The sequence below is a fragment of the Falco rusticolus genome, chromosome 8, assembly GCF_015220075.1.
Source record: "Falco rusticolus isolate bFalRus1 chromosome 8, bFalRus1.pri, whole genome shotgun sequence".
Lineage (NCBI taxonomy): Eukaryota > Metazoa > Chordata > Aves > Falconiformes > Falconidae > Falco > Falco rusticolus.
The window spans coordinates 44,002,056-44,028,865 of record NC_051194.1 but is presented as its reverse complement, the minus strand read 5'-3'; the positions used below and the strand labels follow the sequence as shown (position 1 = coordinate 44,028,865).

The window sequence follows — 26,810 nt, the reverse complement described above, 5'->3', positions numbered from 1 at the left end:
ACACAACTATTTGAATGCAAGATCTACAGTGAGGTATAACATTGTTGAAGTTTATTGAAATAATGATTGCTTTTCAATATAGGTAGTATTTCATTAAAGCAAATACCTTCAGAGATTTTCTACAAACTCCACAATTACATTCACACGACAGTGACTTTACTATAACAGTCAGCTGCTAAAACAGCTGAGAGGCGAGCTCATTTGACTTTTTCCACTTATAGAAAATAGCATAGAGGTCTTATCTCACTAGAAAGCGTAACAGCTGCATCTTCCTTTAAACAATAAATGACTCATTTCTCTCTAACACATAACATCATAAAGGTCTAGTGACTCAAACACAGACGGTATTTGTGTGTGCACTTTTTTCTAGATAATTCCTTTAAGTGTTCTAGAAAAAAAAAGGAAAGAAAAAGGAAAAAAAAAAAGAAAACACTGTATGAGGATATCTGGATTACAATTAAGTACCTGGAATGATATGTGCTGAACATTAAACAAAATTCTGAGACATCAAAACTAATTTGAAACAGTATTGTCTAAGTTAGCACTAACACAGCACCGCTGCAATGGCACAGCCAATATACCTAGAGACAACATGTTCTACATATGATGATATTTCTGTGTTTCATAGAAATCTGATTTTGACTTAGATACAATCATTATGGGAAAGTACATCACCGTGTATAAATACAAGAATATTTTAAATTGAGCATCAAACCATATCCCACAGACTGCCCTATCTCAAATGATGGTCTCCCTGTACATAGGAAGAGGAAGCTTCCTTTTCTGACCTACTTCTGGGTAAAATGGCAGGTGGTGGCTGGTCCTGGCAGCCAATCACAGGGCAGTCTGCAAACACAGGGGTGGTTAAGTTGAAAAAAAAAAGAGAGAGAGAGAAAAAAAGTAGCTACCTGCCATAAAATGGCTGCTGAAGCTGAAACACTGTGGCAGACCCTGTGTTGTTAGGGGAGGGGGCGTCCTGCCCTGACAGCCTTCTGGGGGAGGCAGGATGGGGTGGCTGATCCTGCCAATCACAAGCCTGAAAACACCTGAGGTATAAGTGCGTCAAAACCCACAGCCAGCCAACCACAGACCAGTATGAAAACATGGCGGTAGGACATTTTACATAATGGCAGCTGAAATAAAATGGCAGCCACTGTGCACATCGTGGGGAGGGACTTCCAGGTCCTTATAGCCAGACAGAAAGAGGGACTTCTCAGGTGCTTGCAGGATGTGACCAGAGGAAAGGTGGGACTTCTGGGGCCAGTGGAACATGTGACTGCCAGCAGGGGACAGGGCTGCCACCAGCAGCTGGGGCTCCACCCCTTCTTATAGTAGATATCGGTTGTCCTGTCACTGCTTACAGAACCAAGGTAATACATACAAAGCTTTTACACATACGAGGGTTTTGAATAATCTTTCCTTTATGACATATCCTGAGGACATATTATCTAATATTTGCTGCTCTTTAACTTTGGCATGTCATTTTTCTGCTAATCCGGTATTTCTAAATTACCTTCTACAGATCTCACAAGCCGAGTAAGAACTGAGAGTCTTTACTTGCTTTAGGAAACAAACACGTGCCAATCTAAATCAGGTCATTACTTCCCAGAGTCCCTGGAGCGTGAATCCATCCTTTAGCTTCTCTATTGCAAGTCCTAGTTCTTCTGAAAAAACAGGCTCACCATCATGTTGCTTTTTTGAACACACGAGATAAGAAAGAAAGTAGAAGGTACTTTTTAGCTTTATTATCCCATTTTTAACAACATGAATTTGATAGTATACAGAAAGATGTTCTTACCTTGTTTTCATCAGCAAAGTAAGCCTACAAAAGAAAAAAAAAAAGAACTCACAACCTTTGGAAAAAAAAGTGGTCTAAAACCAAGTCTGCTAAAAATTCCTTGGGGTCAAAACTGTTATTTGGTATGTTTTCTGCAACAAACCAGACTGGCTTTTATTTTTGTTTTCTGAACAAGAACAGAGGTTTTTATACATTGAAATAATTTACAAAAGGGTTCTAACAGGAGCTGGTGATTATGCTGTTTTTCATTAAATACCAGTCTTTTGAGTTTTCCATCATAATAAACAATTATTTTTAAATGGTAAAATTTTCATATTACATTTGTTACACTGACAAATACTTTACAGGGAATAAAATGTTACCATGAAGGCAAACGAACAGCATCCTAGCATCTTCTGCCTCACGTGCAGCAGCACTTGTTATTAAATTTCAAAAATTAACTTCAAATGTAAGTAATATCAAAATTCAGTTAACCTCATATTCAGTGTAAGAAATAAACACAGAGTAACTGAACAATTAACCAAATATTTCTACTTTCAGTCAGATACCTGTGAAAGAGACACAATCTTTCCCATTCTGTGCGTGTGGAAATTAACGCTCAAATTCTTCAGGACAGCAGATCTCTGAAAATATTCTCAGCTCTAGAAGTCTCTGGACCAGCAGGCTCTAGATCTTCATATTTACCAAAGAAAGCCTGATCTTGCTTCAGCTGCCCTTATGGACTGGCGAGGGGCAGCAAAGGAAGCATTTTCCTGCTCAGCTGGATCTCAAGCTATGTAAGACTGCACAGAACAGCATAGCAGCTGCCAACTGTCATGGAATATTGGTCTGGAGCCACTTTTTGGGCCCTGGACAATCCATCTCTCCTATAGCAAACACCTTCTAATCATTAACAGCTTCAGTTTTTGTATTAGAATATGCAAAGGAGTTATTTAATCCAGATTACATAGGCACCAATAGAGCAAACAACCTACTTTTAAGGAAAAAGGTAAGTCTTTAACTATGTTGAAGACTGTATAGAAATACGTAAAAATGAAAAAAAAAATGGCAAAAAGGTGAAGGAAAAGGAGGGAAAGGAAGAGATAAGAGCTCACCTGCATCAGTAGATGACAGCAAAAGAAAAGAAGTTGGCAATAAGATTGGTACTAGCACTGCACCAACAGTAGTAGCTATTTAAAGTAGTAGCTATCTAAAGTAGTATGTTAGCACTGCTAGCACCATATTTCCGAGGTGAATTAATAAAACACGTCAACATGTCGAGGCTAGCACTTGAAAACGTGTACAGTCTACCTGTGCAATCTGCACAGTAAATTTGGAAATTCCTAGAAGATGGTCATAAAGCAACTTAATGCATTTTAAAGTAAGTTTTCCTGAAATACTGGGAGACTATCAGATACTAACAGTTTTCTAAACTGGTATTGTCAGGAGTGCAAAGGTTGTCAGGAGTGACTCAAAATTACTGCTGCCTTTCTAAAAATCTTTTAAGTCTGAATCTTAGATGAACATTGAGCATACAGATATCACCATCTATTTATCTGCTCCAAAAGAAGGGAGACTTTTTGAATATAATGTATTTCATTATATTATACTGCTAGTTTTCAAGCTATTCCTGACCTTCATGTGTAGAGAAACTACATACAACTACTACTTTAAATAGGTACTACTATTTATTTTGAATAATAGTTTATTCTTAAGTTCAAAACCCACACACAGAATTCCTGTAGCAACCAGGATTTTGAATAAAAGGCGTGTAGATGTGTTTTAAATATAGGAAGTTCAGTGGTAGCTTACCTTTGAGGATGACATCTCTACATTGCTTAAATTTCAAAAAACAAACAAGGAGTATTCCAGTTTTCCATTTTCTGGGGAGAAGCTTACCACAAAAGCATCTGTATATTCATCAGCTTCTATTTCCACATCATCTTGAACCTGCTCCACTGTTAGGTCTTCAAGAGGTTGAGGCTGCAAATCAAAACACTGAAGTAAGTAAATCCACATATCTAATATGTTTAATACATTTTTATTACTGCTGTTAACACAATACTGTATCTAATTTAGAATAAATGAGTGGAGTACCTTCTCTTCCATTTCATAATCCACTCCAAATATAGGGTTAGCTGAATAAACTCTGTGAAGTGAATTAATTTCTTTCACTGCCTCCTGTAGTTTCTCTGCAGGGTCTATTTTAAAACCAAGTACATATCCGCCACTCTATGTAACAGAGGAATAAAGAAGACACGTGTTTGCTTATTATTTAAACAACTTTTTCCCCTTGATAGGGATTTGCAGTTTAATGATAGCAAATTTCAGTTTGCTGATAAAATATTATCTGTATTTTGGCATTATCTTCATCCTGCCACTTAAACAATGGGTGAAATAAAAACAATGACAATGTTTCTCTATGAGGTAAATGAACTTTTAACTGTTAGCCCATTATATAAACAAAGAACAAACTTGGTACACAGAAAAACAAAAGCAAACAAGGATGGGAAAAAATCAGTAAGAGATCATCAGTATCACTTCTAGCTAGTCAGCAAATGTTTAATCTGTTAGATCGTTATGCTGTTATTAAAGAAATTTTCAGATAAATAGTTGAACTTTTTTAAAAAAATCACCATTAAAAGCATTTTTTATTAAAGTCGAATTGAAGAAAAATAATTTTCCCTCTTACAGCAAAACAGATACACAAGTGAAAAAGATTAAAATTAGTGTCTTAAGTATAGAATTAATTAGATTCCAAAGATAATGTCAGAAAACACTGTTTTGAACAGTTATTTTGCTTTAACTAGTCATGCTGGCCTACTGTCATTTCGCTTCGAGACCACAGCCATATAGACCTTAACGTACAGGTGTTTTAAGCAGTTCAAAGATTACTTTCTTCACATTGTGTTCAAAAGGCCACACAGAAGGAACACTGCAAGTACCTTAAAAGTAGCCCTGTAACAAGTCAGAATTAGAGAAATATTATATATAAAAATGTAACCAGTGAAAAAAGGCTATTAAAGCTTCTTACCTGCTGAGAACTCTCTATCACAAGCGCCAAGCCAAACTTTGAGTCTCTTATTTTTATTGAACGCTAATGGTAAAGAGGTAAAAACTGTTTGTTAAAAATTTTGGAATTACTTGATGAAAATCTGCTCTATGTATTTTTCAATATTTTTTAAATTCTTTTTTTTTTTTTACACTGTGCTAATTAGAGCTACTGGCTGTGGAAGCTTGGCTACCAGGATTCCCTCCCATTTACCATTACAAATCTGAATCCCCGAACCTAAGGGAAAAGTGTTACCAGAAGTGGTAACAGTAGTAACAGATCATTTCTGAACATCAGGTTCACAAATCATTAATCCCAGTGTATGTAGGTGGCATGAAGCAACATAGTAAACAGTTTGAAAACTGGAAACACAAAGCATTTTCACTAACAGTACCTGCCCAAGAAAGCCCCTAATCTAGACAGAAAAATGGAAAAAAAAAGTATCTACCCTATGGTTGATGCTGGTAAAACTAAATTCCTCCCTGACTGTGGGACATGAAATACTAATTTTGGTGAGCTGGGAGTTTTAACTAAAGACTTGAACTTTCCCATTTTGTTCTGAAATTGGTTGTTTTGAGATACTTACAATTTGTAGATATGGTATGCTGACATTAAAGCTGTCATTCATATTTGCATGCCAAACAATTCTCACATTAGTAATAAAAAACGTTCCCAGATTTCCCTATTAAAGAAAAGGTATGTTAGAACTGCTTCGAAGTATACAGCCTTTTTTTCTAACATGATGATTACTGCTATCCACTTAAACGCAAGCAGCATATAGCTTCATATTTAATTCAATAAAAGGCTTATTCTTTCCACCAAAACCAGCTGAAATGCTTCCATTGATTGCAAGGAAGCAAGATCCAATCTTTAAAGGATACAGCACCCAAGTGGTGAAAATAGCTGGGAGTACCTATTACCGCAGTGAAGCAGGACAAAATCACAGCACAGCAGACCTCATGAGAGTACATGAAGCATCTGAGAGCATGCTTAACTGTACAGATCTGGAATTGGTGTATAGCGTAAGTATAATGGCATGTGGGTTAAACTTAGGCAATTGTGGAGATGTGTGCCAAGGGAACGAGGAGGAAAGAACTTTTTAGCTTGTCAGGATGGATCTTGTTTCCATTCTAGACTAAAATTGCACAGACAGAAATAACAGCTCCCATTTTGTTTCATGGCTCTGGGAAATACTTGCAACTAACGCCCTGTAATACAAATGGTTTTTATTTTTTCCTTACAGTCTTTATTTTTCCATGTTTTAACACATAGACTCCTATTCCAATAGTTTCAGTTTCCAGTAATCAAAAGACAATATAGTCTTACACTGTAGTCAAAGCTGCGTGTAAACATACAAATACTCAACAGAGCACTTTGGAAACACATGATCATCTTTCAGAATGATACAGAGCTTTAGACCCACAAATAAATCTTCTTAAAAGGGACTGTGTACCTAGTTCCTTGAATATTAGCAGAGTCATGTAGACCTCAGGATCCCAAAAGGAGACTTCGTTACTGAGTAGTAAATACATGGGATCAGTTTCTTCGCATGCATCAACTAATAAACTGAATTAAGGGTAATTCCTTTGAGGTTACAATGCTATAGCAGTACAACTGCCAAAACACTTTAACTTCGCTGTAGTCAACATAGTCTCATTTTTCACTATACCTGGTCACTTGATAAATTCCAGACTCCATTGATTTTATCGTATATTTGTTCTTGTGGTAATAATCTCAGTTGCTTGTTTTGAATCAATGCACTTCTCAGCTTCAGGTCACGATACATTTTAGAAGTTTCATAAGCTCTGCAAAACATAAAAAATACAAGTTACCATTTCAGTGTCTTCTATTACTTTTACTGTTTGTTTCAGCACCAATATGAAATGTGTATTTTCAACTCTTCTGATCACCACATTGCAAAAAAATGAGAGCACTATCAAAACTTCATCAAGGTAAACCATTGTACTTCAGCATTCCTTAATGAAGTTATCTTTAAAGGGGGGGTTTTTTGACACCTGTTTTGATCTACTGTATTGTTCACATGTGTGTGTATATATATATATATTTCTTTTCCTTAAGACAGTCATCTCCCAGTGTCTGCTGCAAAGCTTAAGTCTTCTGGGTCCCATGTTATAAATAGCATGGACATCAAGAATCCTGTATTTTTCAGTGCCAGTTAAGTCAAAAACATCCAATATACATAGGTCAGTATTCCACAGCTCTTAAATAGAAACCTATGGTAATGTATTATGCACACATTCATTCACATGACTTATGTTTATTGGGAAACATCCACTGTTTTGTAGTCAAGAGTTTTGACCAGGATTTAACTCTTCATTTCCATTACATGATCCAAAATTAAGGGAAATTATTATAGACAGAAATTATAGATAGAAAATACACACTGAAATTAGCTCTTTTGTAATTTTATTTGTTCAGATAGTATATACACACAAGGCGTATAAATTGTGATCAATGACTGGTATTAATACACATTAATTTTCTTTTTGCACAGTTATCTACTAGAATTTGTGATCGTTCTCTCCCTTCCAGAGATGCTGTTCTCCTCTTTTGGGAAAGTTTTCTGAATGGTAAATATGGGCAGTTATATACTGGGTCCATCATCAGTAGCAATCCCACATATTTGATTCATTGAATTTCGTAGATGAACAAACACGATTTTAAGTATGCTACCTGTGTACCGCAATAACTGAAGTGAAGAGCCTGGGACTCCCGGGGACAACATTAGTAAATATGAACTCAAAGCGTGTGTTGTTACATTTTGTCAATATATACAGCGCTTCTGTCTGCCCTCGCAATTTCTGTAAGGAAAAAATTAACATTTTGACAATATAGTAGCTTGACTGTACAGGCAATAAATAATCTTGACATGTTTTCAAAAGTCTTGTTCTAAATAGTATATCTGAATGTGTAATCCTGATCCACTAATCTATTGTTGTCTTCAACTGGACTCAGGTTCTTTTGGAGAAACTAGTAGTATCATCAACAGTAGAACTAATGAACCCTGCCTGCTATACATTTGCAGTATCATGACCGAAGGAGTATTTTTGACTTTGTTACCATATGGCTGCCCAGGGAACCTACATAACCTCCCTGTTAGTTTTTTGCTGCAAGCAAAACCAATGGCTTCACAGTTGCATGTAATTCAAGTTATGTATTTGAGAGCCTTCTCGCACAGGATTAATGCCTCTCTAGACCTTTGTTAAATTTAGACACAATGAGCCCATGTGTGCTTCACTTACCTAGAGGGGAGAGGAATCACCAAACAGCATGATTACATGAGTTTTACTGCCTTAGGAAACTGACTAAAACCATGCTCCTATAGAAATTTAAAACCTTCTCAACTTTTAAAACTAAACTTCCACTACTATCCTATTACTGTTCTTGTAAACTGTAAACTTTCAGATTACTGTTCATATAGTGCAATATGTATAAGCAATGAATTTTTACAAATTATTTTTTCTTTTAAATAAAATATTCTTTTATTATTTTAAAAAGTATTTTTTTGAAACTTACCGAGTTGGCAGTTCTTGTCGTTATATTTATAATGCAGTTGTAACCAACAGCTAAAAGTTAGTGGGGGGAAAAAAATAAAGAACAGTTTTGAGAACAAGAAAAAATAGTCAAAATTGCAAAGTACAATATTGAATTTTGTAGCACAGCTTTCGATGTTATTTGCAAGAATTACACAGTGGTTAACAATCTGGGCCTTAATCACAAAATCAAAGACTAATTTAAGCTGGAAAGGGCCTTGGGAGGTTTTCTGGTCCAATGCTCTTCTCAAAGCAGGACCAACTTCACCTGGCTACTCAGGGTACTGTTCAATTGAGTTTTGAGTATTTCCAAAGAAGGCAATTCCACAGCCACTCTAGGAGCCTGTTCTACTGTTTGCCATCATTGTGAATGTTTTTCTCATAATATCTAATCAGCATTTCCCTGGTTTCAGCATTTGACCGTTGCCTCAAGAAGGTCTGTTTCATCATAAGTTGCCCATAAGTTTCACCCTTATAAATAAAACTTTCTCCATTGATATAATACTTCGTAGAAGAAGAGCTAAGGAGATGTCCAAAAAAAAAAAAAAAAAAGGCAAAAAGGAAAGTAGAAGTGTAGAACAAAAAGAAGAGGAAAAAACAGTTATAAATTTAACTTTGCCTCTTCTTCAGTAGTGCTCTGATACAAAATTAAAACAGAAACAATCCCAGCCATTCTTCCTAAAACAAACAGATGCATTAGAATGGTATGGACTAAATCTGAATGTCAATGACAGTCCTGCTACTGATACCAATAGAAGCACAGCCAGATGAAAACAGACAAACCCCAAAACCCACAAAAAAAAAATAAAAATCTGGAATAACCTAACAGGAATTTGCTTTGGCAAGATTCTGCTTCTTCAAAATCTCAGATGTGCTAGCAGTTACGCAATAGGAATATTCAGTCTTTATGGAATCAGCACTTGCAAAAATAGCAGCAAAACACTATTTCCTAGGTTGCTTAAAAGAAATTTTCTAAAACAGCAATAGTAAAAAATGGCATCCAACAAACTATTATTTTTTTTGTCTATATATCCCTTAATGTAAGAAATAATGCATTATCTTGAAAGCTAGAAAGCACATTGAACTCTAAAAGCTGTAGGTTAGACTTCCTTGAGCTTCTACAATAGGGCTGAACTACTCCATAAGTTTGTGATCTCCTCTAAAAATGTCTATTCTAAAACTGAAATACACAAGCAAACATTTTTTTTTAATTTTATAAAGACATACAGAAGTAGCAGTGTGTGTGTGCACTTGTACGCACATGCACATACAAGACAGCAAATGCAGAACAGCAAGCAAGCAGAGAGCATAAGTTTATCTACATTATGAACAGGATACAGATTTTCAAGATTGACTGGCTATTATGAAATGAGCACTGGAAATACTGTGAGTACAAAATAAATGCATCCTGCCCCTGTTTCAGCAAATTAAATTAAATGTGAATAGATATGCTAACTATGCATACAGTTAAAAATCAGAAGCTTATTCAAAGCTTACAATAGTAAATTTGGAAAGGCAGATAATTGTGGGGAATAAAAACTGTAAGACAATACAAAATGTTGAAAAAAGATATATATAAAAATATAGAACAGGTGGCAACAAGACGTACAAAACTCAAATTTTTGTTTCTTTCTAGAAAAATGAATGAAACCCACATAGACCAAATGCAAAATGTCTGAAGTACTCTTCAACTTCTGTTCTGAGAAATTAACATTGAATCAATATTTTGCTGTGAATTGTTTTAACAGTTCCTATATTACAAACAGATTCAGCAGTAACAGTTTATTTCAGACTTTACAGAGCAACAGAACTATACTATTCTGTACTGTAATTGATACTATTGTGAAAGAATAGCATGCTACCACAAAGGAAACACAAAATTTGCAGTTGTTTAACAAGAAATTATACTTACAGAGATTGACTCTGGGCAATGACAATGAGCGCCAAATAATCCGCAAATTTGTCACAAGCAGTCTACCTGGAAATAACAAGTTTTTAGTCTGAACACCTTCCATTAAATGAAATGTTCCATTCTGTGGTACGTATTTACCTCTAGTTTTGAAACACCAGAATATTCCTTCCCCTTGAAAATCACTAAACACTTTTTTTTTTTTTTTTGGAACGCTAGGAGAGAAAATCCAGCAAGGAACAAATGAAACAACCTCTAATATATAACCAGCATTCTTCAAAACCAAACTGAGAACTGTTACTGATTTCACATCCACCTGTCTACAATAAAAATGCAGACACACAATCAGTGCAGAACTGCTCTGAGGAGAAGGGGAAGGCAGCGATTTAACTGTCGCAGCTGTCTTCATCAATAACCTCACCCCTTTATGTCACATGCAAATTTATTCAATTCTGTACCCTGTACAGAAGCACACCCAACCCCAGGAAGGGTCACCTCAGCTTGCTGTCTGCTTCATGTCCTTGCATACTAGAATATATATATTCCTTACCTAGTCACTCTGAAACAGATTAGGAAAAACTAAGCATTGAACAGAATTGCAGCAAAAGATCACCACAATATTTATAAAGGGATCATTCTTACAAAGCTTTCAATTCTAAACAAATTCTGAGACAAGATTATCACCTTCCTGTAATTTCCAACAAGAGATCCTATTCGAAGACACTCCAGGGGAGATAGAACTGTGAAATCTATTTTCTACAACAGACCATTGATCCAGAGTTCAATGGAAACCAAACAGGACCTTCATGAACCTGCACAGGTTAAATACTAGAAAGTTTACAATTCCCCTGAGTATGCAGGTACCTCTGTCTCCATTGTTTCCTTTGGTATCTTCAACAGACTCTAAGCAGTCTATAAGGACCTCTCCAGGTCTCATTTTCATTTGTCTAAAAGAAAAAAAAATTACCTAATGAAAAACAGATTAGATGTATCATCCAAAAGAAGGCCATGTCTATTTCCCTACTTCACTTTCCTTTTGCTTAGTGCATCACACAATAAAAAAAATCCACATATACACACACATCAACATTACATACCTGAAATTGTTATCACTACATCTGGCATATTAATATTTTCCATACCTTTATTATTAAATTATAACATTAAATCAATAATTATGTAGCAAGTGTGACCAAGGAAACTATACTCCAAAATAGGAAGAAAGCACGTGAAAACAGGAGGGAAAAGCAAAAAAGTTCATTCACATTGATACGAGTTATTTACTTAAACAAATACGTAAATATCAGTAATGAAAAACAAGAAAAAAAATCTGAAAAACAGGGCTGTTAACTAATCCTTACAGTTAACAAAACATGGTCTTGGGAGAAGGAATAGACACCATAAATTTATCAACCTAAAAAGTAACAAGATAACCTCAAGGAAAACCAAATGGTTAATGAGACTGAACTGAAAATTACTTGAACAATGTGTGAACTATCCCGATTAGGGGACTAAAAGTTCCACCCCCAAGCAAAGCAAGCCCCCTCCCCACAGAACTCATGCGGGAGGAGGGGGGGGGGGAAGAATGTTTTACCTTTAAATGGAGATTAGGTTTTAAGAGCAAATGAGAAGTAAACAGTTGTGCAAAGTGCATAAAATGTTTTACTGTGTGATAGGAGACAGCTAGCTTTATGGATTTACCAACTAGCACCCACCTCTGTGCAGACATGCAGTAAGTTATCTTGACTCTGTGTGTGTATCAGCTTTTGCACACGGAGTGAAGAGCCCAGGTTTGGGATAATAACATAATTTGTAAACGGATAAAACTTGTTGCCTCATGCTGTACTTTTAGGTCATAAAGAGTGGTGCTAGGCTCAGGAAAGAATAGATGTCAGCAAAGAAAACATCAGATGCAGACAAACATGTGAAATGCTGCTCTGAATTTCCCCACAAAGGGCGTGGTTTGGGGTTTTATATTTTGCTTGACTTAAATGGCCTAACCATTCTAATTACACAACAGATGCTGTGTGAAATTTTGCTGTATTTTAATTGTATCGTGTAAAGCAGCCAAAACTCTTCAGCGTATTGGCACGACTGAAACAAAATGTGTTACCAGGAGGGGAATTCCACGAGATACTACTGGAGACCAGAACCAAGCCACCAGGTATGGCCTCAACAATACCTCACCGAACAGCACAAAAGACATTGGGCAGGAGGTAGCAAGAATAGTAACATCGGCATTAAAAGAAGTATGAAAGCAGGCTCTGTCTTGGTGACAGTTTCTTAAGAAAATAAGACAGAACTGCTTAGACATCCAGGACACAATTCCATGTTTCCGCAGGTCACGGTGGCTGCACGGCTGAGGGGCAGGCCGTGTCTCAGCAGGGTCACCTGGGGGGGAGGGAGGTGAAGCCCGACAGTCCGCTCAGCCTCCACCGCCAGACCACAGCAGCCAGCTGCCAGTTTCCAGCTCCAGCAACAAGAGCTACGCGGGGCTTTGCCACAGCCGCAGAGCAGCGCTATCCGCCCCAGGTACGGCAGACGGCCGCCAGCAGCGCCGGCCCTGCCCCGCCGAGGGGTGCCGCCAGCCCCGGCCCGCAGCGGCCGCAGCCCCTCCCCGTGAGCTCTGGCTGCCGGCGCCACGGCGGGGACACCGCGTCCTTGTGACCGGTGACTGCTACCGTCACCTCACACGCACCTGGGGCGTGCTTTTACTTCTCCGCGACAAGTAACGCTACAGGCGGGTGGGAAACGAATACCCTGCCCTCGGTCCTCCAGCTTGCAACCTCTTTTTTTTTTTTTTTTTTCCCTTTCATAGATTCGATACGGTGACTTGACCCACCTCCCCAGCCCGCCCGCCTGAGCCGCGGCGGCCACCCCGGCCCCCTCCCACCCTGCCGGGACAGCGCGCCCGCCCACCGCCCCGCGCCGCCACACTAGGCGTGTTCCCAGCATGCACCGCGCCACCCGCGGCGGCCGCGCTCGCTCAGCCGCCTGGCAGAGGCCGGCAGCGGCCGAGAGCCGCGCTGTGAGGGCAGGGCAGGGCAGGGCAGGCCAGCGCCACTCACTGCGGGGAGATGTCGAAGCGGACATCTCTGTCCTCCCACAGCACGTCCAGCACCGCGCTCATGGCCAGCGCTTCGCTCCCTCCGGCGGCCCCGCGCGCACCGTGGCAACGGGGGCGGTGCCCTGCGCTCCCGCAGCGATCGCGGTTGGCTGCGGCGCCAGGCGGGGGCTGGGCGGGCGGGTCCGGGCCGTCACCGCCTTCCCGCGCTGCCCCGTCGTGCCTTGCGGCAGCCCCGTACTGTGGGCGCGCAGCCGCCGTCACGCCGACTTGGCGGGCGTTTCGTGAGGGGGCGCGGGGTGCTCCGAGGCGGTGGAGCGCGGCGTTGTTGCAGCTTTTCCTCGCGTGTTAGTTCTGTCTGGCACAGAGTAACGTGTGTTGCCGTGGCCGATCGTTAAGCCAGCCCCCTCTACAGTCGGTAAACTATAAAGCTTGTGAAACCCTTACTTGGTAAATCACAGCTTGAAGTCCTGTGATTTCTGTTTTGGCTGTGGGGTTGTTTGTTTTTGACTAGATGGGATGTATCATATTTCTGATTTGGAATAACTTGAAAACCATATCTAGCAGAATTTTAACTGCTGTATCCTACCACTTCCAAATAAAAAGTACGAATCATAGAAAGAAACTTGACCTTTGACGGTTTTTTCCCTGGAGCTGGTCTGTGAATTAGTGAGGAACCCATTGATCCCATTGTCACCCACCTGGGAGTTGATAGAAACGTGATGAAGGAAGATGCCACGGCCGGTGCTGCCCGTGGCCCCTGGCTGGGCGGTGGGAAGAGCAGTGTGCCGCCATGTCCGGGCTCCCTGGGTAGGAAGGGTAGCAGGTGTTGGACTTGAAGCCACGTTCCATTTTTTGTTGATACACCAAACTTAAAATTTGTTCAGGAAAAAACCCACAAACCCAACCAAAAATGACCATGGGGTTCCACATGCAGGAGTTACATCATCAGGAGCACGTTAACACAGTAAATAATTTAGCTGTGGAGTTGATGTCTAGCCATACATTCAATCCCTGTTATCTTATTGTCAGCTTCTAGTGACGTTCGGTTAGTCATGTATCTGTAACTTTGTATGAATGACTGTGCCCTTGAAGGAGAACTACAAGCCTGATAAGGAGAACATCCTGCCCCAGGAGGTGCCCACAGCCAGTTAATTCCAACAAAGACAAGAAGTCAGCAGAATGAGACACTAACTAGGGGAAAGGGAAAGGTGGCAGGGGGAGATTACAACCACCAGCTCAATTTAAAACTGGAAAGACGTACACCTCCCACCACCACCACCTGCAGGGAGCATGTGTGCTAATCTACATGCAAGCGAGGCTAATTTAAATATGCCTAACCAGTGGCAAAGAAGATAGTAATCACTGAGCTATAAGTGTAAATTCAAGTGTGTTTTTTACTAATCATGTAACAGGATAAATACGTAATTTTTTGTGTGAGTGGGCTTGCTTTGTGGAACACCACCTAGCCCCTGGCTTTGTGCATATGTGTAATAAAGAAATACCTCAACTCTGTGTGTCGATTGGTTCTTGCATGCCGGGTGAAGAACCCTGATTTTGGGACAACAACGGAAGTTTTTAGGCCTATAAAGGTACAGCTGTCCATTCTCTGTCCTGGCAATAAAACCAGAATTCTTTCATTAAAAACAAGCTTTCAAGTATGTAAATCAAGTGGAATAGGAAATACATCATATACAGACAGACATAAATGTAAGAAGCAATATGGCAGTGACAGGAAATAAAGAATGAACTCTGTGCTGCATTTGATGTTTTGAACATAGGTTTAAAAACTTCAAAGAAAGAGATGGACTGAAATGCATTCAAAATTAGATTGGGCTCTCAGAAGAGAAACATGTCAAGGACCACTTAAGACATGAACTAACCTAATTTATTGATGCTAGCTATTGATAAAATCCGTGTATGTGTTTTAACTGCATTTGACATATGTCTTGTTAGCTAATTGAAACTGAGGAAAGTTTACAGAAAAAACTACTACATGTAACTGTGATCTGGTTGGGAAAGGTGGGTAGCTGAGCCACCTCCCTGTCTTATGACCCAGAAAGCACGAAGGCCACCGGTTGATGCATTTGCTCTATTTATCTGTACTGAGTAATACTCTGCATGTAATTTGGAAATTGATATTTTAGGCTTGAAATATTAAAATAGGATTTGTCGAACACTCTCTCTCAAAAAAAAGTGAAGTCTTCATTGCAGAATCCATGCCAAATATCAGATTTCTGTAACAGAAAAGAAATTACATCATTTTAATGACAAAAGATTGCTTTCCAAAGCCATATATAAAATGAGGTATAGCTAGTGATTGTAAATGGTAGTATTTAAAGATCTAGGTGAAGGAAGGGCAATTACTATGGCAAATGCTATACTGGTCTTACTATACCTTAGTAAAACAGAAATTTTGTACTCTTAATACCGTTGAAAAAAATGTTATTTTGTTACATAAGGACTACATCATACAATATATGCAAGAAGAATTAAAGTGAGCTGGATACTTGATGATAAATCCAAACAATCAATAGTTTCAACTTGCTCATTATTAATGTAGAGATAAATCCCTACCTCCAGAAAAAAGTACACAAGCATCTCTACATTCCTCTTCACTGTCAAAGCGGTTTGCATTTCCACTGCAGCCACCGTACCAAAACTGAGCACAGGCATTGGCCTGTTTATCATAATACCATTTTATGATATAAACACGGCATGGCCCTTGATCCAGCCTCAACTTGCACCGGAGGTCCAGGATACTTTCTAAAATAAAGAGAGAGAAAAAGGAATAGAAACAATTCAGTTTGTAAAAGTCGATTGTATTGTATAGATTTTAACTTTTAAACACTATTTTATTTAGGTTTTTTTCTGCTAATGTTATACAGCAATTTAAGATTCACTTCTAAAGATGCTAGCTTTGAAGGCAAGTTAAAAATGCACCTTAGGAGGTCAAGTAAACTATTCCTTTACTGGCATAGTTCTAGTAACTCCAGAAATATTAGAGCCAGTATTCTGGCTCTACATACCAGAAGAGGAAACAATATGAATCTGATAACTTTGAAATCGAATTATCAGCAACTATTCTTGTGAGCAATCCAAAACTGTAAGCCAAAGAGGTGTAAGCTAGTTGCACCTGCTATTTTCCAACAAGTATGACTGTCATCCTTCTGCAGTACGTTGCTTCAGCACATTAGTTCTCATCGTGGTGGGGGGGAAGAGGCATTAGAACAGTAAGAAGAATATAAAAACTTCAGTCTTTTGTAAGATGTTTATGCTACTTACCTAATACAATGGTAGTAATTATGTACATACTAGTTAAGTTTGGATATAAAGCTTGTTGGTCTAATGATTCCTACAGATACACATTAGAGGACTGGGACATACAATCTAGTCTCACTCACTTTAACCATGAAATAGAAAATACTTTTCCTTCAAGTTTCATATTGTGACATCAATATTCTGTCTTTGGCAACCGGTATCTTGACACGTTAAAAAAAAAAAAAAAGTTCTTGCCAGAGACAGAGTAATAGTCATGCCCATGTTCCCATGAAGCATGGGAACATGTTTCCCATCGTAATACATTATTACTGAAACTCAAAGTGTGAATCCCACAAATGATGAACAGAATACATTTGGACATTTCATGTTAAAAGAATCAATTCTTTGAGCAGTCAGCTAACTACTTTCCCTCAAATGACTAAACACCCTTTTTTTCATATTTTTCCTCTGAAGGAGAAATCTATTTTTTCTGTCCAATTCTGAAATCATTATCTTCTCTGAAGCCTCCCATCTCCATAGACTGCCCCTTCTTGGCTGACAAATTACCTGCTCATTGGCCCACCTCAGCTACCACTGTGTTCTCTTTTTGATGCCATTTATGACCTCTCAGATTATAGCTGACCTTGCTTCTCCTGTAAGTAGATGAGTGGGATTTGGAATTTGGGAAGACAAGAACTGGTGAACAGGCTGTACGAGAACGCAACTAGATGTTACAAAATCGTGAAATGGATTCTTCTCCAAAGCATGGGCTCATGAAATCTTCAGAGAGTGGAACAAAATTTTTCTGATTTAAAGCCTATTGAAAAGCTAGTATCAGGGCAATGCAAAACTAGTTACATCTATAACCTGGTCTTGGTGTGAGCCCTGCAGTTGAAAGAGATGATGTCGTCACTTTATCTGATGATGATGGTTTTGATGGCAGTAATGATGCCACAGCTGTAGGTGAAAAGAAGCAGGATGAGACGCTGATTTTTGATCAGCCAAAAATAAAGATGAAGAAATGAATGATGGTAAAAATACCTCTAGTGTCCACTGTTGGCAAGGATGACTGTTCCTCCTCCTCTTGTTCCTCTTCATAGGCTTCATATACTACCACAGGAGGTGCTTTGGTCTGAAATAAGCATTTGATTTTCTTTGCTTTTCAGATATTGTGAAGTGTCTCAAAATGAACAAGCCCTTCACCACTTAGAGGTTTTTGTAATGTTTTTCCTTTCCATTTACCCTGACTTCAGTGATAAGAATCAGGATTTTAGCCTCATCTGGTGGTTTACCAAGAAGGTTATCAATCTTAAACCTGGGAAATATACTTTTTTCAGTTGACCTTTACAGAATTTTATTTAAAAACTTCAAAATATGGACTACAATTGAGTTCAATTACTATTCTTAGACTTAATTATTACAGTGTAATTGCATTTTTATAAGATTATGTTTCACACTGTGGCACAAATATTACTGTATTAAACACAGGAATAATAATCCTTGTAACAGTATCAGGAATAAATTATAGCCATTAGATAACTGCCTGCGTGTAACGTCAGAACTTTTACTTGGAACAGCCAGCTCTGAGCATACCAAGGTAAAGGAGCTATTACAGTACCTGTCCTGTAGAAAAGTAGGAGGAAGTTACATATTACAGGGAAGGTTATATATATATATTTATGTATAAAACTTTTGCTCATTAAAACCTGCTGAATTTTCGTACCGGAGCTAATCGCTGAGGAAGATCACCAAGTCTTGGAAGACTTTCTACTGTAGATACTCCAGGTGTCTGTACGGAAAGTGACTGTCTATTAGCATTGTTGTTCTGAAGTATGTGATGTAAGGAACCTGAAGATACTGAATGGAAAGATGGTCCATTTATGCTTGCACCATTTCCATTACGGTTGTATATTAAGGTACCATGTTCATCTTCACAAAATTGGTTGACTAATTTGGACTCAAGAGCTGTTTTAAAAAAAGAAGTAAAAAAATAATCATACTGAGAAATTAAATGTATTTCTAAAATTTGAATTATTTATATATGTAAATAATACACATGCAATCCCATACTCCTTTGCTTTTAAGAAGATTATTCCAGGCTTTCTGGACTTGTCATAAATCTGCCAGCCTGTAAGTCCTCTACACAGTAAAAAATACAATGAACTCACCTAAAGGTGTTCATCTAAGCTTAGCAACAACTGCTGGTTGGTAGTGGGAAAATAACTGCTTACCTTGCTCGTGTAAATAACCCAATGAAAATGGACTATTTCCCAATGGAATTCCCCAGTGGGTTTGACTCTGGTTTCCAGTGCAGCAGATTTACAGTGCATGAGCACTTACCCAGCTTAGAAAGCTAGTTTAAGCAGCTGTTTTCCTACATATAGGTGACATCTCCCCATTGGCATGATGAATCATTGCCCTCTAATGTGACTCCTTAAAAGAAGGGAATCTGTATGTCTAGGTTCCTATTACTTTACACCTCGTGACTAATCCTGATCAGCATCAAAACATATCCACAAAGATAATGCTTTCCCCACCCCACCCTGTTTTGAGAGGCATCAGATACAATGCAGGATAAAACTGCAGTGAACGCACCTGGAAGGGTATTAAAGTCATCAATGAGATACATGTGCTCTCTGTCTGGGTCTGAAGCAATCAGATTTAGTTCACGCACAAACTCAACCTGTGTTGGATCTGAAGTATTTACGATTCCTATTGCATACATTTCGATGTTCGCTGCATGAGCCTCTCGAACGGCAATATCTAGTTTTACAGCTTCTCTCTTGTCTGCTTGGCCATCTGTTAGCACAATAGCTACTTTTCGCACTCCTGTTCGAGCACCAAAAAATCCTTCCTGGGTTGCTTTACGGATAGCAGTTCCTGTGTAAGTGCCTTCTCCCATGTATTGCATTTTTCTAATTGCTTGCTTAACATCCTGTTGAGTTGTATACTTGTTGAGACCAAATTCTAGCCGAACTTCTAAACTGTATAACACAAGGCCAATTCTGGTAGCATTTCTGCCTACAGTTACTCGGTCTACTAAAGCAGTTACAAAGTCCTTGATAATCTCAAAATTTTCTGGTCCCACACTCTCAGAACTGTCAATCACGAACACAAGCTCCATAGGAATTTCCTTACATTTAATACCGCAACCTGCAAAGGAAAAAATAAAAAAACCCAGATCATGATGGCTTGAATTGGTATCATTTTAGAAAGGAGAATAATGGCAATGTAATGAAGAAAAATAGAATCTGAAATTAAAATTTCCCTGAGTACTTACCACATATCTCTTTAATTAATTTAATTATATCTTCTCTCTGCATATGAAAAAATTAAATATGAAAATATTTTACAATTTCTCTCTTTCAAATGAAGTATAATATTGACGCTACCAAAGATTTTGTTTATAATGTTTATCTATATCCTACAGGGATTTACAAAAAAGTCTTACTATTTTAACTTTCAAACCTGACCTTCCAAGCTTGGAATGAGTCCCACATTTTACAATGAACTTTTTTATATAGCATATAAGAATCATTGACTTGACAACACAGTAATGGCTCTATTTAAAACAATTGACCACTGTCATTGTAAAGACTGTTTGTGAAGATCTGCTTCTCATTAAAACCCATTTGTATTTTAGCATCTGAATAATATGAATATCCCTTTAAAATGTATTGAGAGTGGAGAAGTAGACCCAGCTTCAGGAAGCGTATTGCTTGTAGTGAGCTGGCATATGACAGAGCTCACCAACACAGAATGTGATTGGGATTTGTGAACCCTAGTGTACCTGGCCCACTGTACTACCCAGCTTTCAGCAGCCAAAAAAAAAGCTGCTGCCTTTAGAGCTGTCTATTCAGAGAAGTGATAGCTTCTGTGACATGAAAACAATGTACTTCTCATTATTAGAGCAATCATTTGTTATGTTTTTTTGAAGTGCATGACAGGACTCATTTGGCATTGAGTCAGTCTTTCAAATACAATCTTTGCTAGCACTGCTCTGCTTCCATCATAACCCTCATGCATGACATGCTTTACTGAATTTGGCTTTAGTGCAGTTCAGGCTTAGCAGAAATACAATTAAGTTTATAGCATGATAGACCGTGACAGGTTTGAAGATCTTTGCTCTTTAGACTCTTAAATAGTTTAAGAAGAAAACTTTCCTGCAGCAGGTGCACACCTGGGTTGTCTAATACTAACTGTGAAGGAACACATAGCAGAAAAATACCTAAAATCAGCATGAACTTTAAATTCCATTTCAGCATAAAGTTGATGAGAAAAAGTCAGAAACTTTTGCATGGTTTCTTTCTATATTATTAATGAGACCACTTCTAGTCAGAGAGCTTATTTCAAAATAACTGACATTTCATCTGATAGTATCTTGTTTGTCTCTTGCCATAATGAGATTTAAATAATGGAATTTGCTTACTGTTAGGCCTTGTTCTCCCTTTGGTCCAGTTTTGCCCTGTAACAGTGATTGTTAATTAAGCTACCAAAATTAGTAACATTGCAATTCAGAATATTACTTCATCAATTCCATTGTTATAATAATATTTGGCCAGTAAGAACTTTGGATAGAAAAGGTAGTGTTCTTGTGATATTATCTTGTGCATGCAGTATCTACAGCCTTCTAAGGTGGTGGTGTTTTTATGGGAATTGAATAACCTCAAGTCTCCCACTGGATCACTGATTGTCAGTTTACATTAGAAAGGGAGAATCTGTGCAAAGCTTTCTTGTCTACCATGTTGTGTTTGTTTCTTTTCTCAAGATACTGTATGCCTGCCTGACACCCTGGAATAATCAGAATTCTGCTTCATCATATGTGAGTCTAATAAGGCCAGGGCAAGAAGGGCAATGGTGTTTATGTATCCCTACTTAATAGTATGCAAATGTCAGAACAGGACATCACATTTTCCTTTCCAGCTTTTGGGGACCTAGCCATCAGCAGAAGTTCCCATTTTGCCTCCCTTCATCTGGTTATCAGCTCTGAGGGAAAGCCTGAGCTACAATTACTTGGGAGCCATAGAATAGAATTGCATAGTTTTATCTTAAAACATGGCAGTTGTCTTTCACTGCCTTAAGAAAGAAAACACATCTGTGGCAAGTAGGCTATTCAGCATGGAAATGTCTTCTTTATGCTTGTAAAGGTTTTCATCGTTTCAGTTTCTTAAGTATTTCAGATTATATGTAGTTAAATACTAAGAACAAACAACCCACCTTTATTTTTAAGCAGTTTGAGAAACCAGACATGATAAACTTGAGTTACTCACAGGTTCTCCAGATAAACCGGGGTCGCCCACATCACCTTTTTCTCCTTTTTTCCCCTTTTCCCCTGTAGCTCCTCGATCCCCCTTTAAAACCATGGGGGTAAGCAGACAGAAAGTATACGTCAGTTTTTATTACACTTTTCACATTTTTCTCTAGCTGCCTTTTTCGATTTTACCTTCAGCTTCTGACTTGGGTTAGAAATCTTTGTTAGAGATCATTGAAGTCAATTGGTATTTGTGAATTTATTGAATAACTCATAGTACTAGCTAAGCATTTTTATGGGAAAAAATAGCAGAAGCAGTTTGAACAACGAACCATCTCAAACAAGTCCCTGCAGACAGCGGGGTTTCATGGGATATTGCATGATGGATACTATTATCTGTGTCTGAGAAAAATAAGGTAACAGTAGGGAAATTGAGAAGAAAGACAAGGATGTAGTTGCAATGAATAATGGGGATATCACTCTGAGAAATCTTTTGGCCCAGAAAAGGAATATCAAACAGATGAATTAGTGCCTCCTGGTTTGATTTTTAATGGGCTGTGGGACTTTGTACAGCCTTTCTGAGACTATGTGAACATACCCAAAAACTGATCCCAACACACATTTCTCTTTTTCTTAACATTGATGTAGACCCCAAATTTTGCATAGTGGGTGGGTAAAAGAAAGGCAGTGGTATTAAATCTAATATCTATGTTTCTTCTAATTGCAGTAGAAGACAAGTCTTATATGATAGTAAAAAAAAGCAACACTGAAAGAAATGCTGCTATAAAAAGCTAAACCAATCATGTGAATGACTGCAGTTTTCCCAAATCCCCATTCCCTTTTCACTGAATTAACATGCTTTCAGTGAAAGCTGACTGTAATGAGCATTTCAGTATGTTGGCTTTGGTCTAGGATATTATCTTTGATTGAGATATCATACCTTCTGTCCCAAAAGCCCTTCTCCAGTGGGGCCTCGTGGTCCTGGCATTCCTTGAATTCCTTGTTCCCCCTAATGATGATCCAAGTAGAGACATTAACCCTCGGCAATCATTTGTCATGCATTAATTTTAAATGTTGAAAGAGAAAGTGTTTCAAACTGCATTTTAACAAGTGTCTTGGGGCATTCAACGGCAATGTAGTAGCTAGCTTATATTTCTCAAATACTTCATTGGTATAAAGATACATAATATTGAAAAAATGCATGATCATTATTGGTTCTAATTCTCCTTTCTATCACATTTCATTCCTTGTCATTCCCCTTTTTTTATTTTTGTTTTTTGAGTCTGTATCATCTGATCTATGCTTTGGGTAAAAGTGCATATTACAGGGAAAAAATAATATTACACAGATTTAGGATGGAGACTTTCTCTACCATAGGTGGTAGTTCATAGAACTACTTCAGACTGTCTCCATGGACATGAGAGTTGGGGAAGAGGGAATGGTATTTTTAATTTTGAAAGGCTATCTTTCACTGATAGAAAATGCCTCTGCTGCCTCCTCCCTCCATACAGACACCCTTGGGCTTGTTGTTTACAGCAGTAGAGGTAGAACAGACTTCGTTGGTGCCCATGTTATCCTTCTTATTTTCTAGCCTGAGGCTTTCCTCATAGAAGAAACAATGTGAAATCTCCTTAACAATGTGATGATCAGGCAGACCACCCAACACAGGTTATATGTTGAAGACACTGAGTCTTTTTACCTTAATTCCTTGAATACCTTCACCAGGAGGTCCCAAAGAGCCAGGTGGCCCTGGGCGTCCAATGGTCCCCTAGAGAGAAACCCTGCATACATTAAATACAATATTCACAATAAACATGTACAATAAATTGTTATACCATCATGTAATTTCCTGTCCATCCTCTACCAAATTGATGTCTTTTTATAAGTAGTAAAGATAAAATTGCTTTAGCTGGCAAAGACTCTTTTTATCCTTTATCAGGTTATTACAATCCAGTTTATACTTCAAAGGAGTCACTCAGGGCTTAATGATCATTGAACATGAATCGTCTTGCTGAGATATACATTGTATTGAATCTGACCAATGCTATGTCTGAAGAAATTTTTGCTACTCAACTGCAGCTAATGTCTGCAGAATCCCGAAGTTTTGTCACTGATCTTCACTGCAGGATTGTCACTTTATCATTTATTGTATGCAACAGGAAGAAGGCCATGGTTTATGGCTAGTCACCAGAAACATTTTTTGTTTTCTACAAAATAAAGACACTGTATTCCTTAGTTATCTTATTTGTCAGATTAGTTGTTTCCAGTGAAGAGTGAAGACAGAAAACATACAGATGTGTTTGCAGGATCACATACTTTTATACTATGGGGGTTTTTTTCTTTTTTAGAAATGAGACAGTGGGAGACATAATTGTTTAAATGGCTTACTTTTGGTCCTGGCAGGCCTTCTCCTGGGGGACCAGGGAGACCAGTTGGTCCTCTACTGCCAGGATCACCCTGAAGGTCAATAGGTTAAAAAATAAGTAGTGCACACTGAAGTTTATCTGTAGAATTCCCAGCATCTGTTGTACTCAAATGGGACAAAGAGAATTATTGAACAGCACAGTGCAATGTTAACCCATGAATACTGCAGGTAGGGCAAGGAAGTTATTTGGGATAAACAGTGACTAGTGGTCTAAACGTATTCAAGACATGTACAGTCAATTATGCAATAGTTACACAGGAATGACAATTGCTATATCATAAAATGAACTCCAGGGTTCCCAGACCAAAATGTTTTTGCTTGCTGCCTGTCAGTTGAATCAGACTCCATATTCATGTTGGTACTGTTCTAGCTTTTTTCCTATCAGTGCTTTCAGACAGCTAGGGTTTTGAGGTGAGTGGAAAAAAGATGTACATCCTTTGAAGAGACATTAAGCATATTTAAATAGCTGTAGTCAGTCCTTCAGTTGCCTGTATAATTCCAATAATCCTGCGATCAGCATCAGAATGAGTTCTGAAGTGAAGCTTGAAGGTTTTCTATGGCATCTACCTTTTATATACTGACAAGTAAATTAAAGCTGGATTAAAAAGGTATTCTGACTGTGACCTATAGGTAGGAATTATATCTGCATGAAGTGGAGTACACACATGCTTTTGCTTTTCCAGAAGTTAAGTGTAAGGACCTACCTTAGGTCCTGGTAGTCCAACTCCCTCTGGGCCTTGTTCACCAGGAATCCCAGGAAGGCCTGGCAAGCCCTGAAATTATACGTGCAGACAGAATACTAATTTGATTTATGACTATATTGACTACATTCTTTTGTTAGCATTAATATGGTAGCATCTTGAATATATTGTCTCTTAGTGGGATCACTGTGGTCTACAATTGGTTAAATTCTACTCTGAGAAGCCAGAAGTGGTGTCAGTGTCAGTGGCATTTGCATGTGTGTTGCATGTCATGAAGGAGGCTTGTATGAGTTTGAAGGCAGAGGAGTCTAATCCGGAGGGGCAGGTGCAGCAGCAGTTCTGCATTGGATTGCACAAAAATATCAGGATGTATTAAAAAAAAAAATCCAATTTCCATTTTGACATTCATTAATTTTTATTCCTCAGTGTGGCAATTGCGTGCACTTTTACTGTCTTTAGCACAGCTAAATGCTAGTATATCACCAAACTCCCTGACCCTAGTCAGCAAGCTTCCTGGGACTTCCTCACTGCACAGGCATGCAGGGCTGGTGGAGCACAATGTTGGGCAGACTAGGTAATGTGAGGCCAGTGCTGCATACATGCGCAAGGAAGGGAGAGGAAGGAGTCTTCTCTCTTTGTATCCTTTTTGCAGGGATTGGTCGTATCTACCAGTAAAGACCTCTGTAAAGGGCTGTAAAGTAGATCAAGCAATTCTTTGCCACACCTTCAACAAACTGATGAAAGAACTGAGGATGGTTTGTTCTTCTGGCTCTTTGGACAGTAGTTGCTTTTTTAGTGGTTCTGGAATGTACAGCTGCTTAGCTGGGCTATATTGTCCTGTTTGGGAAAAAATTTTGTATGGCTGGGCAGAAGACAGCATCCTACACCAAGATATTGAAGGAACTGATTGAAACATCAGTGATATTGCATTTAAAAAAAAAAAAAGCCCCACTTGGAATATGTTACGTTGTGCAATCAGAAGTAGTTGGAAGACATAAAAAGTCATGGACTAATCCAGAGGGAGATTTCTTTTTCCTTCTATGCTGAAATGCATTTCCACAGTTGAGGAGCCTTTTTTAGGCTTTTAGACCAGCAAATCTTTCCTAGCATGTCAGCCATGGAAGTGAATAATGTTGGTGTAGCACCTATTTGTTCCCAATTCAAGTAAAAAAAAATGTCTATAAACTTACAGGTGGGCCGGGATAACCATCTCCTTTTGGCCCAAAGGGCCCAGGTGGTCCTGGAATACCTCGGTCACCCTGATGAAGGCAGGAAAAACAGCTGAGGTGAATGCCAATAGAATTGCTAGCAGGAAATTTCCCATTAAAGTGAAACTTCTTTAGCAAATATACTGTAAGTTGTTTTTATCTGTCTATCTGCTAATGTATTTTACTATAGGATTTATTATTGTAGGTTATTAATCCTGGGATAAAACTGGGTTATTTAATAGTCCTGAGGATTTACAGGCCCCTTCACTTCTAAGTCACTGATTTGAATCTTTTTCAAGAACTCTGTCTGTTGTCATTTGTAGCCTAAATATAAGAAGGAATTACTTCAGTCACATTCCCTGTGTTTTTATCATGATTACTATTATTCCAGCTTTGGGAGAACAAGCCCAAGTTGACAGACAGCTAAAAGTTTAGCATAGGAACTGAATTACTCAGAGGCTACTTTACATAATTCTTATAACTAAAGATAGAGGAACTGCTGCAGAGCATTGGGAAAACTCAGTATAGCTTCTGCACATGCTGTATGTTTGCGTGGTGAGACAAAGGATGTAGGGCAAGGGTTTGTGGTTTGTGTGGCCAATTTAATA

General features: G+C 38.5%; 2 protein-coding genes across 2 annotated transcripts in view; both read right to left on the bottom strand.

Moving 5' to 3' along the window:
• Window positions 1-29: 29 nt before the first annotated feature.
• BBS5 (Bardet-Biedl syndrome 5) lies at window positions 30-13,510 on the bottom strand. Its single transcript, XM_037397371.1, has 12 exons — window positions 13,361-13,510; window positions 11,157-11,239; window positions 10,296-10,361; window positions 8,367-8,416; window positions 7,524-7,651; window positions 6,499-6,634; window positions 5,416-5,511; window positions 4,812-4,874; window positions 3,875-4,009; window positions 3,677-3,760; window positions 1,799-1,822; window positions 30-1,692 (listed from the first exon to the last, which is right to left on the bottom strand). The coding sequence occupies exons 1-12, from the start codon at window positions 13,420-13,422 to the stop codon at window positions 1,591-1,593; spliced, it is 1,029 nt and encodes a 342-aa protein (XP_037253268.1). The 5' UTR covers window positions 13,423-13,510; the 3' UTR covers window positions 30-1,590.
• Window positions 13,511-15,910: 2,400 nt separating this feature from the next.
• LOC119152390 (collagen alpha-1(XXVIII) chain-like) overlaps window positions 15,911-26,810 on the bottom strand; it is a 34,268-nt gene continuing 23,368 nt past the window's right edge. The window contains exons 23-35 of the mRNA XM_037397594.1: window positions 26,185-26,253; window positions 24,998-25,066; window positions 24,257-24,325; window positions 23,568-23,636; window positions 22,809-22,877; window positions 21,888-21,968; window positions 21,047-21,082; window positions 19,898-19,934; window positions 19,213-19,770; window positions 18,341-18,582; window positions 17,659-17,749; window positions 17,485-17,574; window positions 15,911-16,122 (exon numbers count right to left, since the gene is read on the bottom strand). Coding sequence (XP_037253491.1) covers window positions 15,911-16,122; window positions 17,485-17,574; window positions 17,659-17,749; window positions 18,341-18,582; window positions 19,213-19,770; window positions 19,898-19,934; window positions 21,047-21,082; window positions 21,888-21,968; window positions 22,809-22,877; window positions 23,568-23,636; window positions 24,257-24,325; window positions 24,998-25,066; window positions 26,185-26,253 — 1,692 coding nt within the window. The remainder of the gene's footprint in view (window positions 16,123-17,484; window positions 17,575-17,658; window positions 17,750-18,340; window positions 18,583-19,212; window positions 19,771-19,897; window positions 19,935-21,046; window positions 21,083-21,887; window positions 21,969-22,808; window positions 22,878-23,567; window positions 23,637-24,256; window positions 24,326-24,997; window positions 25,067-26,184; window positions 26,254-26,810) is intronic.

Bases quoted from the DNA above. Each gene is read 5' to 3' on its own strand.
- BBS5 (XM_037397371.1), bottom strand. From the start codon at position 13,422: ATGAGCGCGGTGCTGGACGTGCTGTGGGAGGACAGAGATGTCCGCTTC. The intron at 10,362-11,156 runs GTACCTGCATAC...TGTTATTTCCAG, and splicing joins AGGAAACAATGGAGACAGAG to GTAGACTGCTTGTGACAAAT. The intron at 1,823-3,676 runs GTAAGCTTCTCC...TTTCTTTTGTAG, and splicing joins AATATACAGATGCTTTTGTG to GCTTACTTTGCTGATGAAAA.